The following is a 14,291-nucleotide window of genomic DNA, read 5'->3' on the forward strand; positions in this document are numbered from 1 at the left end:
AAAAATATATACAACGTAATGACTCATTACGTTGTATATATTTTTAAATAATTTATATTCATAAATCATAATTATTAATTAATATTTTAAAAATAAATTTTTTCACTCATCTAAGTACATTTTTTGGTCATTTTTTAGAGTTTTTAGGTCATTTTTGCATTTTTTTTAGTGCATTTTTGTGTATTTTTTAGGTCATTAAAATCCTAGCTCTAGTAATGAGTAATAAAGTGTACCTTGTTTCCGCGGACATACGGTATACCTAATAATTATGACAAATTAATTATTGTTATAATGAAAACACTAGAATACAATTAGTAGCATTCTCTGAGAAATACTTGAATCAAGTATTTAATTTGAGTATCTTAATATTTGTATTAATAGATTAAAATTAAAACTTATTCTACTACTATTGTACAAACGGCAACGGCCGGTGGACTTCTTAGTAAATTATATTAAATAACAAAGTTAAGTAACAAAATTATAACAATGGTAAGGATGTTAATGTCATTATGTGCGATATTAATCAGCATTTATATAACGGAACAAGCATACTTTTTGCAAGACAATTTCATTACTAAAATCAACGAACAAGCAACTACATGGAAGGTAAGCCATATATTATTTATATTTGCATCAAGAAAAGCCATGCTTAATATTATGCTAATATACTAATAAGTTATTATTAAAAACCAGAGTTATGTGCATTTAAAATTTTAAAATATGCACATAAAAACACAAAATATGCAAAATAATTTTTGATTATTACAGTTAGGTATTTATTTATTGTACAATTAAAAAATGAAAACATTAATGATGGAAAAGAATAAACTAAAATATTATATAATATACAATATATTTTATGATTGTAATGAAAAAATAGACAATTTATTCGTTATTGAAAAAACAGTAAGTAACAATAATATGTGAATCTATTTTCTAAGTGATGGTAATTTTGAACTTGGACACTTAGGTATTGTAAAGTAACTAACACACACAATGTTACATAAAATGAACACGTTTTTATAATACGTTGACTATTGCCGAAATATTTACACTTCGAACAACAGTCGTCAGTCTATCAATTCGTGTTCTGTAGTATTGACAAATGACAATAAGTCGATAATGATAGACGAAATAGATAAGATAAAAATATTCGTTATTACCTACCAACTAATAAGTAATAATGATCTACGGAAACGTAATATTTTATTTTTAAAAATATTTTCAATTTTTGAGTTGTGGACCAAATATATAGATAATAATTGTATATAAAATTATAAAACTAAATTAAAACATTTAAACGTATACGTAATATGCAAAACCATGCGTTTTTATGGAAAATATGCACTTGTACTCAAAATATGCAAAAATATACAAAATAACAATTTTTAATATTATTTATTTAGGTGTGATTGATGTAAATACATTTATTGCATGTAATTGTTTATAAAAATATAAACATGCATTATATGCAAAATTCGGTCTTTAGTTATTATACAAAGAAATATTTCATAACAATCATCGCATCAGTCATAAACTATTAATAATGAATTTAATGTTTTTTAATGTAGGAATAATATTTAAGATAATTATCAAATTTATTTAGTAATATGATATTTGAGACACTCTTTAGGTTTAATTGACAAAATATCTTCATCTTCTTTCTAAACTCAAATATTTAAAAATAACTTAATGAAAATGTGTTAATTTTATTTAATATATAAATGATAATAATATATACATACCTATATTTAATAAAACACTTGAAACAATTTTTAGTAGTAATAATAAAATATTTACATATTACATTTTTAATGATATTTATTTAATAAAAAATTATTAAATATTTTTATAATGAAGGCCGGTGTGAACTTCAACCCAAGTACGCCAAAGGAACATTTCCTAAAACTTTTGGGATCTAAAGGAGTGCGAATTCCAAACAAAGTTAGTCATAAAATGTACAAAACGGATGACAAAGGTTACAAAAAATTATCCAACAGAATACCAAGGCAATTCGACGCTAGAGAAAAATGGCGACATTGTAACACGATCGGAGAAGTCCGTGACCAAGGAAATTGTGGATCGTGTTGGGTAAATTATCGATTGATCTGTGTAAAAATTTGAACATAAATTTTAAACGGATTGTTTTATTAGGCATTGGCAACGAGCTCAGCGTTTGCCGACCGATTGTGTGTGGCCACAAACGGAGATTTCAATGAATTGTTATCAGCCGAAGAAATCACTTTCTGCTGTCATTCGTGTGGTAACGGATGTAACGGTGGTTATCCGATAAGAGCTTGGAAACGTTTTAAGACACACGGTTTAGTTACCGGAGGAAATTACAAATCCGGAGAGGTAAACGACTTGTTCGGAGAATAGTATTACCATGAACATTTCGATTAACATGTTCGCATGTCGTTTGTATTAGGGTTGTAAACCATACAGAGTGCCACCTTGTCCTTATGTCGGACAAGGAAATCATACGTGCACAGGTCGACCACCAATCGAATTAAATGATAATTGCACGGAAAAGTGTGATGGAAATCTAGACCTCGATTTCGACCAAGATCACAGATACAGTATGATTTTGACAATTGATTGCTCGTAGTAAAATGTGTTAGATTTATTAAATCGTGATTATAGCACGTGACTTCTACTACCTAACTTACGGCAGCATTCAAAAAGACGTAATGACTTACGGACCAATTGAAGCATCGTTTGATGTGTACGACGATTTCATCAGTTACAAATCAGGTAAACCAGCCAAAAATTGAGTACATTTTTTATGTACCTAGTTTTCTTTATGATAATAATAATATTACTTTTAACTAAAACATCATGTTTTAAGGTGTTTACGTTAGATCGGAAAATGCTTCGTTCTTGGGAAGACATTCCGTAAAATTGATTGGTTGGGGTGATGAAAACGGAGTCCCGTATTGGTTGCTGGTTAACTCGTGGAATATACAATGGGGCGACAATGGTCTTTTCAAAGTTCAACGAGGCACAAACGAATGTGATATCGATAATTCGACATCTGGTGGTGTTCCTACAGTAGCTAGCTATTATAATAATAATTGTCATAATATTGTCATTAATGATGAAATAAAATTAATTTTATTATTTAATGCTATATTATTGATTTCTCAGGAGACGTGAGATTTTAACAACAACATAATTTTTATTAAATATTGGTCTACACGTGTAAGTGTTTTTGATAAATGTAATTTTATTTATATAGTTTGTTATTATTGATTTTATTAAATAAGAAAATATAATATACTGTTGTAGGTACCCATATTTTATAGATCAGAGAAAAATGATTTATATATGCAATATGCACCTCCGTCTGATTGAAATTTTGTTAAAATGTATTCGCTGATTTTATATATTACAACTTGAAGGTACAGTTATGTATATCCACCAAATATTTGTTGAACGCATAAATAATAAATATTATTTTAATTTAAAATATAAAAACTTGTTCCATATTATTATTAACACGATAAATGAAAATTGAACTAATTCAATTGCATTCTATAATAGTATCATAGCGTTCATAATAATGTGTTTTTTATTTTTATCGAAATGTTTCTAGTTTCTACATATTATTTAGTGGTTGCTAGTTGGCTTAGCTCCCTATTAAGTTTTTTTAGTCCACTTTCTTGGGTTTTAGCATTTTAAATAAGTCTATAAAAAGAAAATATTTTAATGTGTACACATATATGTAATAAATAATAATCATATAAATTATTTACCGATTTTATTAAACTTTAAATTAAAAGAAAATTTAAATTGTTACTTTTTATTAACTTTTTATTTTTTTTATAATTAATAATAAAAATGAGTCATAACATAACACTTCATAAAATAAAATGCATTCATATAGAAATTACTGACTTTCCAATTAATTAATGTACAGTTTATAATATATTTATACTACCTATAAATATTATTAGAAACCTTTATAGGTATACTCGCATAGTATTTTGATGGTTATTGCTACGGTCGAGCTATGTTAATTATAGAAATAAAATATTATTAGTGAATATTATAATAATGATATTTTAAATGGTATCCGTTTCTAAGCATATTATGTTCTATGTGCTCTAGTTAATTAGTAGTTATAGAGTAAGAAAATGTATTCTTATTTAATATTGTATTGTTTACATATGACATTTTTTTTTTATATATCGAATAGTAAAATGTAAAAATCAAGGTTAGCATTAAATAGTTAAAAGGTTAAAATTAATTAAAAAATTTAATGTAATTTTAATTTTTTAACTGACTAGTTACATTTGGCTTTTTGTTAATATTTGACTACTTATTTAAGTAAATTGATTTTTAATTAACATGAAAGTAACGAATTAAATTTTTATTTTAAGAAGTTAAGTTAATATTAGTATATTTTATAATATATTTTTTAATATTGATTTTTAGTAAAGTAATTTATTTTATTACGTACTAGTATACTACAGTAGGTCAAATTGATTTTTGTAGAAAATATTTGATGTGTAATTGTGAATATAAAATACGTAAAAGTTTTATGTCCCCATGAATCATATTATTTATATTTATAATAAAATAATGAATATTGTTATTCACAATTCAATTATATAATTTTGTCCGAATTTAAACTTATAATGACTAAAAATAAATTATGCTTTTATATTTTTAAAGTTGTTGGTTTAATTATGAACTACACAACTTTTTATTAAATGTTCAAGTCTTAGCTGTAAAAATTATACATTTAATACATTTTCAACTGAAAAATTATTTTCAAATTTTCGTGATTTTTAAAAATGTTGTAAGAATTCAAACTTTAAATGCTTATAAAAATATACTGTGACGTCAGTGACTTCCTACGTATTTTAATTATATCATTATTTTTCATTGTTTATATTTTTAGACATCTATAAGAATAGTTTAAGTGAAATCTTGTCTCAAGAATTTTGTCCTAGTAAACCAATTTTTATATTACTATATTTCCTGATACCTAGTTTTCACGATGTAAGCGCGGAATCAAAAAATTTGCGCGTGGCCTAGGACTAATGTCCCAATTGACCTACCCTTGGCCCTATATTGGTCGAATCGTTCGAAAAACATAATACTAATAATAAATTTGCTTATATAATAAAATATAGGTTATAAATACTGTAAATATAGCACTCCGCGAACATACACAAATGCATTTAAACTGTTTTATTTTTGTAAAATATTATTACTATCGATAAGTACTTAAATAGTCCTCCAATGCGAAGAGTTGACTTCTGGTTTTGATATAACTTTTCAATTGATAATAACATTGAGACAAGTAACCGAGACGCTATCAAAACTTAATATAAACTTGATAAAAAAAATAGTTGTACTTATACGTACATTTTCAAGTGGGATTTACTCATGGGAATTTAATATTTTTAATAATTTCAGTGTATTATAGAATGATTATGGAATTCTCAATTGAATAGATTATTTATATTATTTAGTATACAAACACTTGACAATTTTATAAAAGTTTTTTCTGAGAAATACTTAATAACATAATTTCGAGGGTATGGAATGTATATAAATGTAGTACAATATTTGAATAATGAAACTTGTTGTATTATTGTTGTACTCACAGGCTGCAATACAGTGAATACTTTATTTTATTTTTGTTATAAATTTAGAAAATACAATTTTAATAATGGTTTGGATAATACCTTTACTGTCTATTATTTTAATCAGTATCTATGTGACAGAACAAGCATATTTTTTGGAAAAAGATTTTATTAACAAAATCAACGAAAAGGCAACAACATGGAAGGTAATTAATAAAACATGTTTATTTTCGTAGAACTATGGCATACTTAATTATTATAGTTTGTATAGGTATATTATATACCTTTTTATAGTAATAAAAATATAATATAAACTACATTAATAAATTAAATACATTTTTTGAAATATATTTAGTAATTTTATATTTTAAAACAACTGGGTAGTGTATATAAAATTAGGGTTGCAAATAGTTTAAGTAAATTAATTTCTATATGAAACTCAGAAATCGTTTGCGCACAAAATATTAAATATTAGAATTAACCTTAAACTTGTAAGCACGATTATATATTATGTAAAATATTATTTTTATATTGCTCGAAGTCATTTACTTAGATGTATATAGTAATTATAAGAAGTAAGAAATATAAAAAAAATAAGTAATATAAATATATAAGAAATAATTAACATTTAGGAAATATTTAAAATATATTTATTATTAGACATATTTCTCAGATTTTCTCGGAATCATATAATATTCTTAAAATCAATATTTAATGAGTTAAATTGAATTGCTTAAACACATTTAATAAATTAGGCCGGTGTTAATTTTGACCCGAGTACACCAAAAGAACACATATTAAGACTTTTGGGATCTAAAGGAGTACAAATTCCAAACAAAGTTAATTATAATATGTACAAGACCGAGGATGACGCTTACAGCTCGTATGTGGAAATTCCCATAAAATTTGACGCGAGAAAGCAATGGATACGTTGCAAAACAATCGGAGAAGTCAGAGACCAAGGAAATTGTGGATCATGTTGGGTATATTAAATAAAAATTTTTACGAGCCCATGTTTAAGTTATAGGTTTATTTTAAATGAGTTGTTTTATTAGGCATTGGCAACGAGCTCAGCATTCGCTGACCGTTTATGTATAGCTACAAATGGAGATTTCAATCAACTGTTATCCGCCGAAGAAATCACTTTCTGCTGTTATTTATGCGGTAACGGATGTCACGGTGGCTATCCGATAAGAGCTTGGAAACGTTTTAAAAAACACGGTCTAGTAACTGGAGGAGAATATAAATCCGAAGAGGTATGTATGACTATTTGGTAAACGTGTTTCTATGTATAGGGGTGTCCCACGGAGATCTGTCAAATGAAATAATGAAATTACTTTTGTTCTAATCAATATTTTTATAAACATTTTTTTAAATATAAGTCATAGGCACTTGCACTACATTTTTAGTATTTTTTTTTTTTACAATTTGTAAATCTGATTTTTTTAAAATTTAGATGGTAAAAACATTTATTTAAGTCCGGTAGCTGATTTTTTACAAATTTTTTAAATATCAATATTCTTGTTAGGTAAATTACGATCTAGTTTATGTTAGAAACATTATAATTTCAAAAAATATTTTGTATAAACATTTTTAAATAGGTGCATGTTAAAATCTAACTATTTTTTTTATAGTTTTACATAAAATAGATCATAATTTATTTAACAAAAAAATTGATATTTAAAAAAATTGTAAAAAATCAGCCACTGGACTTAAATAAATGTTTTTACCATATAAATTTTTTTTTAATTAGATTCACAAATTGGCTATTTTTGAATATTTTGGAAATTTTTTTATCAAATTTTTAGTTTTTTATTTTCAGTAATAAAAAATAAAAAATGTATACTAAAAATGTAGCGCAAGTGACTATGAATTATATTTAAAAGAATTTTTTTTTAAAATTGATTATAGAACAAAAGTTATTTCATTTGTCAGATCTCTGTGTGACACTCCGTATATTATATATTTTAATTAATCGCTCGTCAGTTGTTTTGAGCGGTGCATGCTACTTGCGTCCGAAATTATTATCAGTAGGTGACTTGCGTCCTGCAAAAAAAGATTCAAAAAGGGTCATAGCCTATTTGCGTCCCAGTATACATTTTTTATAACCAAATCACGTCCAGAAAATATGATCGATATAAATATGTCAATAAAAAAATACGTTGATGTTTATTTTAATTTGTAATATAAAAGTTTCATAAAATCATATTGTTATCATATCATTCATTTAAATATAAAAAATGTTTTAAATTTTATCATGACAATAATAATTATAGTTCATTTCAATTATAGTATAAATGAAACGTTTATTATAAAATTTAATGGTGAAGTTTCGTTTTTTTTTAACTTTCGATTTGTTTTTAAGTATTCTAATTTTAAATGTTTTATCTGTAATTTTTTGTTGTTGTATTTATGCTTTAATGGTTATAAATAAAATATATCATAACGTATCTAATTAATTATCATAATATACCACGATTGGTATAGTTAATTTGTATCTACAAACCGAACTATCCCCATCCTACAAATAGTGAGGTTAATTAATTAATTTATTTATTATACAGTATACTTGATGAACTATCGATTTTAGTGACACTATACTGTCTACATAATACATTTTCGCAGATAATATCAATATTAATTATACAGACAACTTGCGCCCTGTTTCAAGGACGCAAGTTACCAGTCAAATTTACTACTTAAAAAATATACCTATTTTTGGGACGCAAGTAACATACAGCTGTTTTTAGGGATGTGAACCATACAGAGTGCCACCTTGTCCTTATGACGAAGAAGGAAATAATACGTGTGCAGGTCAACCAATGGAATCGAATCACAGATGCAAGAGGAAGTGTTATGGAGATCAAGATCTCGATTTTAATGAAGATCACAGATACAGTATAATTTTTTTTTTTAATTTATCAAAGGTGGGCAGGTAATGAAAATAAATAATAACTAACTGAAGTTATGATAAGTGAACACAAATTCGTTGAGTTAAAATTTAGTAGTAAGCAAATAATGAATTTAACTCCCTAAATTTAAAATTAATATGGAAAAATATATTAACTCTATTCAGTTTAAAAAAGTTAATCTACTTTTGAAAATCAAATAAGTAAGGCTGGGCTTTAACGAATTAAAGAGTTAAAGTTAAGTTACTTTTAACTAAGTTACTTAACGAGTTACTTTTATTTTAAGTAACTTCTAACTTAGGTAACGAGAAAACCCAGAATGATTTTAACATATTAATTATTAAGCAATAAATTTGACGAGTCATCGACAATTATTATTTGTTTATATTGCTTCCTGTGATCTTTCATGCAATTAATTTTACATGAAAAAAGGAAAGTAACTTATTTTAAAATAAGATAAGTTACTTTTTTTTCAAATTAACTCGTTAAATAAACTGTAATGTAAATACTTAACTTACATTTTTCTGTATTAACTTATAATCGAATGAGTTAAAATAATTAGTTAACTTGTCCAGTCTTGCCAATAAGTTATTCACATAAATTAAGATGATATTCTTTTTAATTTTTTCAATTATACTTGACCAGAAATTGTAGTCATTTTACAATTATCGTAGTATTGAATAATTTTTGTTGAAAACATTGATTTTGTGTGTAAAACAATAAAAACCAAAAATGCCTAAAAACAAATTCAACTGTATGGTTTACTTTTAAATCAACTGATAAAATCTAAGTTATTTCTACGGTAAATTAAACTAGTTAACTTATTAAAGAAAAAAATAAACTAACTAACAAGCTTAAAAAAACTAAGTTAACTTAACTTCAACTTTTGAACTAGTTAATGCTCACCTTTGCAATTTATGACATAAAGTTAAATACGCCCGTAATTGTTAAAATTATGATTTCAGCAAGAGACCATTACTACCTTAGCTATTCAAGTATCCAAAAAGACGTAATAAATTATGGACCAATTGAAGCATCGTTTGATGTGTATGATGATTTTCCCAGTTACAAGTCAGGTAAATTATAAAAAATCAGTATTCATCATTATTTACTACATTTTGCGCGTATGAATTTACTTTCATAAATTTGACGATTTTTAGGCATTTACGTGAAATCGGAAAATGCCTCATATTTAGGAGGACATGCTGTAAAATTGATTGGTTGGGGTGAAGAATACGGAGTACCATATTGGTTGATGATTAACTCGTGGAACGAAGATTGGGGCGACCAAGGCTTATTCAAAATTCGACGGGGCACAAACGAATGCGGAGTCGATAATTCGACAACTGCTGGAGTACCAGTCACCAACTAATAAATTGTACTATTTATATGAGAATACTACCATTTTTCTTTTTTTTATAATAAAATCATTTATTTGTAATTTTTACCTTCAACGGTTACCTACTAATTTGACATCTTTTTACACCTTGTTAATTTCATGTTGTCTGAGACGTCTTTCTATACTTTGACATATTATATGTATTATAGTAAAGATGGAAATGTTAAATCGTTATTTTTTCAGTAAATTGATGTACCTTCGACTAATCATTCATTAAAAATTCATTCACGATCTAAACACAAACAACAAAAAAACAAAGTAATAAACACACACGAGTACTTGTATCATAAATTATACTTGGTAGTTTTGGCCGACAGAATTTCAAGATGGAGTGGGGTAACTGCAACAACATTTTGAAAAGTTTGACTTAAATTGGTAATTTCTTATGAAATAATTAACGTAAAAATATGATTATTATTACAATATAATAATATGAAAGTGTTATATCTAAATCCACCATCAAAATTGTGAAAAATATTCTAAAAAATTAAAACTAAAATAAAAAAAAAGTTGCATTTGCCCCATGGCGAGGTGTAAGTGCAAAATCGATTGTTTAAAAATACTAAAAACCGCATTATTATTTAAATGTGGGGCAACTAAATAAAACTTAATAATTGTAGCTATAATGCTACGTTATCAAAACCGTATTTGTAATATACAACTGTAATCTACTAAATGTAAAGTGATTACAAGAATTTTTTTTTTACCTAACTCTTTTTCATACGGAATTTTAACGAAGTGTTTTTGATATGATACAAATAAACTTAACTTAAGGATAGTTCATATTATATTATTACGTATATTTAAACTCTTAAAATAAAATACATTATAAACTACAGTAATATAAAAAGCACATTTTGACGTATTAAGTATAACTTATTTTAATTTAGAATTAAATATGATGAACCTACTCGTTTTAATTAATGTTCATAAATTCATAATCCAAACAATTAAGTAGGTACTAATTTAAGAGGACAGAGAACCCGCATGTGTTGTCTCCGTCTTACACACGTGCGACATACCAAATTTTCGTTCACCATTTTCAATATTGTGGCATTGTGCTGTTAGTTTTGATATAAGAGTGAACTAACCTATTATAAAATTTAAAGGTAAGATAAATATCCAGGACTTCACGTAGCCTTTTATTGACATTATTATTTTTAAGCAAATATTATGATCTTTTTGAAACTGTACATTTTTGTCGTTAAAATTACTTCAATAGAAATAAAAGTTAAAAAATGTATCATAAAATATACTTAGTAATGTTGGCTGGTGGAATTTCATGTACCTAAAAATCATTGACCAATATTTTGCATTATTACCATATCCTCTTTCTCGGAACAATAAAAAGTAGGTTTATCATTTTTAATATTTTCTAAGAGGACATCTAGAATAGGTAACTAGGTAAATAAAAGGAATGAGATGCATAGTAAAATATTTTATAAAAAATTATACTGCTGTAAAATATCATATCCGGTGAGAAATTGAAAAGAACAAAACGTTATAAAGTAAATTTTATTTTATTTAAATGTAAAAGAAAAATTGTAGTATTTTCATATAAATAGTATAATTTATTAGTTGGTGACTGGTACTCCAGCAGTTGTCGAATTATCGACTCCGCATTCGTTTGTGCCCCGTCGAATTTTGAATAAGCCTTGGTCGCCCCAATCTTCGTTCCACGAGTTAATCATCAACCAATATGGTACTCCGTATTCTTCACCCCAACCAATCAATTTTACAGCATGTCCTCCTAAATATGAGGCATTTTCCGATCTCTCGTAAACGCCTAAAACACCGTCAAATTAATGAAAGTAAATTCACACGCAAAATGTAGTAGATAATGATGAATACTGATTTTTTATATTTTACCTGACTTGTAACTGGGAAAATCGTCGTATACATCAAACGATGCTTCAATTGGTCCGTAAGTCATTACGTCTTTTTGAATGCTGCCGTAAGTTAGCTGGTAGTAGTCACGTGCTATAAACATTAAATAAATCCAACACATTTAACCACGAGCAATCAATTTCCAAAATAAATCATACTATATTTGTGATCTTGGTCGTAATCGAGTTCCTGATCTCCGTAACACATTCTCGTGCATCTATGATTTGATTCCATTGGTCGACCTGCACACGTATTATTTCCTTCTTCGTCATAAGGACAAGGCGGCACTCGGTATGGTTCACAACCCTACAAACAACGTGCGAACAGTTAGCAATATATTCATATAAATACTATTCTCCGAACAAGTCGTTTACTTCTCCGGATTTGTAATTTCCTCCGGTTACTAAACCGTGTGTCTTAAAATGTTTCCAAGCCCTTATCGGATAACCACCATGACATCCGAAACCACATGTATGACAGCAGAAAGTGATTTCTTCGGCTGATAACAATTCATTGAAATCTCCGTTTGTGGCCACACACAATCGGTCGGCAAACGCTGAGCTCGTTGCCAATGCCTAATAAAACAATCCGTTTAAAATTTATGTTCAAATTTTTACACAGATCAATCGATAATTTACCCAACACGATCCACAATTTCCTTGGTCACGGACTTCTCCGATCGTGTTACAATGTCGCCATTTTTCTCTAGCGTCGAATTGCCTTGGAATTCTGCCGAATAAATTGTCGTAAGCTTCGTCATCGGTCTTGTACATTTTATGATTAATTTTATTTGGAATTTGTACTCCTTTAGATCCCAAAAGTTTTAGAAAATGTTCCATTGGCGTATTTGGATCGAAGTTCACGCCTGCCTAAAATTGTATAATGTTTTGATAAGTATGAACAATTATTAAAAAGTCAGGCAAGTGGATACCGCTCTGTTTTACATTATATATAGACGTTGAGTGGGTCACTATGATGGGTGTGTTAAATTTGAATTCAATTATAAATATATAAATATATATATGTAATTGTATACAAAAAATACTATTCTAAGCGCATATGGTATGTCAGCTTATATTACTAAGTATATTTTATGATATTTTATTTGGATATCTATGGCTATAATGTCATCTATTTAATTATAGTAATACGGTAGGTTGATATATTTTTTTCCGAAAATATTGCATTTATTATAATATAATTATTTATTAATATTTAGTTATTATAGTACATTTATATATATACATATTTAAAACATTTCATCAACCTAAATAACTCAAAATGTAATAACGTCATTCTGCAAATACCGAAAAATAGTAAAAATAGTTAATAGCATATTAGTATATTATCTTAAAATAAATAAAAAATGTCATTGTGTTTAGGTAATAGATTTCATAATAACATATATTATTACAAAATAATTAACATCGTTGCGTTTATCGTTTAAATATAAGTGAACTAAAACTGTTTAGAAAAAATAATTGTCTTTATATATTTTTTAAATTTTGTGTTTTTAGTGTAAAATTCTTATGGGGAATTTAGTTTTTACCTAATTTTTTTTTTGTATGTTTTTCTTGATTATAAACAATAGCACTGGGTGTTTTTAATTTTAAATTTTCTAAACTAGAACCAATTTGCTATCCAAAGTCACTCTCGAAATTAAAATTCGAAGCATTTTATACACTACTTATCGCGTATACAGACACAAATTCTAATTCTAATAAAATTATTAAATATTTATATAATTTAATTCTCGCACAACTTTATTCGATATTAAACTATGACTATTATGAAGTATTTAATTCCATATAAAAATATATATTTGTCGAAAATTACACAAACAATCTACGACTTACCTTCCATGTAGTTGCTTTTTCATTGATTTGGCTAATGAAATCTTTTTGCAAAAAGTATGCTTGTTCCGTCGCATAAACACTGATCAATATCACAGACAATAACATCAATACCCTAGCCATTGTTGCAATCTTATTGCTTTAAATTTATTATTGAACAGAATCGAATACACAATTTATTTTAGTCGTTTGTACTCGCATGTACAACGATAGTAGAATAAGTTTCGCTTGTCATCTTTTGACGTTTATATACACATCCTAGGACATTCTGATTAAATACTTATTTCAAGTATTTCTTAATAGACTCTCGTAGCATAAGTAGTACGAAGTATTCACAATTAAATTGAACAGTTCTAGAAATTATACGTATCATTCTCATTCATTTTATGATTCATTTTAATATTTTCATCGTCAATAAAAAAACTTACTAAATTTTCAGAACAATTAAATAATTGAATACTTTTATGTTAATAATGTGTATATAATAATTATTATTCACGTTTTAAATAATCTTTGAACGAGTTAAACAAAATATAGAAAGTTTCGATTGCGGTCTTCAATTCAATTATTTAATTGTACTGAAAATTAAATAATTTTTTGCTAATAATGTGTATATTATTATAAAAAATCTTAAAAAATGTATGTA

General features: G+C 26.5%; 3 protein-coding genes across 3 annotated transcripts; 2 read left to right on the top strand and 1 right to left on the bottom strand.

Moving 5' to 3' along the window:
- The first annotated feature begins 425 nt into the window (after positions 1-425).
- LOC132924524 (cathepsin B-like) lies at positions 426-3,466 on the top strand. Its single transcript, XM_060988888.1, has 6 exons — positions 426-606; positions 1,861-2,091; positions 2,155-2,355; positions 2,429-2,579; positions 2,644-2,754; positions 2,849-3,466. Exons 1-6 carry the CDS (start codon positions 487-489, stop codon positions 3,154-3,156), a joined length of 1,122 nt encoding a protein of 373 aa, XP_060844871.1. The 5' UTR covers positions 426-486; the 3' UTR covers positions 3,157-3,466.
- A 2,129-nt stretch (positions 3,467-5,595) lies between these two features.
- On the top strand, positions 5,596-10,073 carry LOC132927353 (cathepsin B-like). The gene is made up of 6 exons (XM_060991865.1): positions 5,596-5,803; positions 6,353-6,580; positions 6,653-6,853; positions 8,348-8,495; positions 9,472-9,582; positions 9,667-10,073. Exons 1-6 carry the CDS (start codon positions 5,684-5,686, stop codon positions 9,876-9,878), a joined length of 1,020 nt encoding a protein of 339 aa, XP_060847848.1. The 5' UTR covers positions 5,596-5,683; the 3' UTR covers positions 9,879-10,073.
- A 1,333-nt stretch (positions 10,074-11,406) lies between these two features.
- On the bottom strand, positions 11,407-13,868 carry LOC132927420 (cathepsin B-like). The gene is made up of 6 exons (XM_060991940.1): positions 13,649-13,868; positions 12,431-12,661; positions 12,167-12,367; positions 11,951-12,098; positions 11,775-11,885; positions 11,407-11,691 (listed from the first exon to the last, which is right to left on the bottom strand). The coding sequence occupies exons 1-6, from the start codon at positions 13,766-13,768 to the stop codon at positions 11,480-11,482; spliced, it is 1,023 nt and encodes a 340-aa protein (XP_060847923.1). The 5' UTR covers positions 13,769-13,868; the 3' UTR covers positions 11,407-11,479.
- Between the last annotated feature and the right edge of the window lie 423 nt (positions 13,869-14,291).

The sequence above is a fragment of the Rhopalosiphum padi genome, chromosome 3 (assembly GCF_020882245.1).
Source record: "Rhopalosiphum padi isolate XX-2018 chromosome 3, ASM2088224v1, whole genome shotgun sequence".
NCBI classification, from domain to species: domain Eukaryota; kingdom Metazoa; phylum Arthropoda; class Insecta; order Hemiptera; family Aphididae; genus Rhopalosiphum; species Rhopalosiphum padi.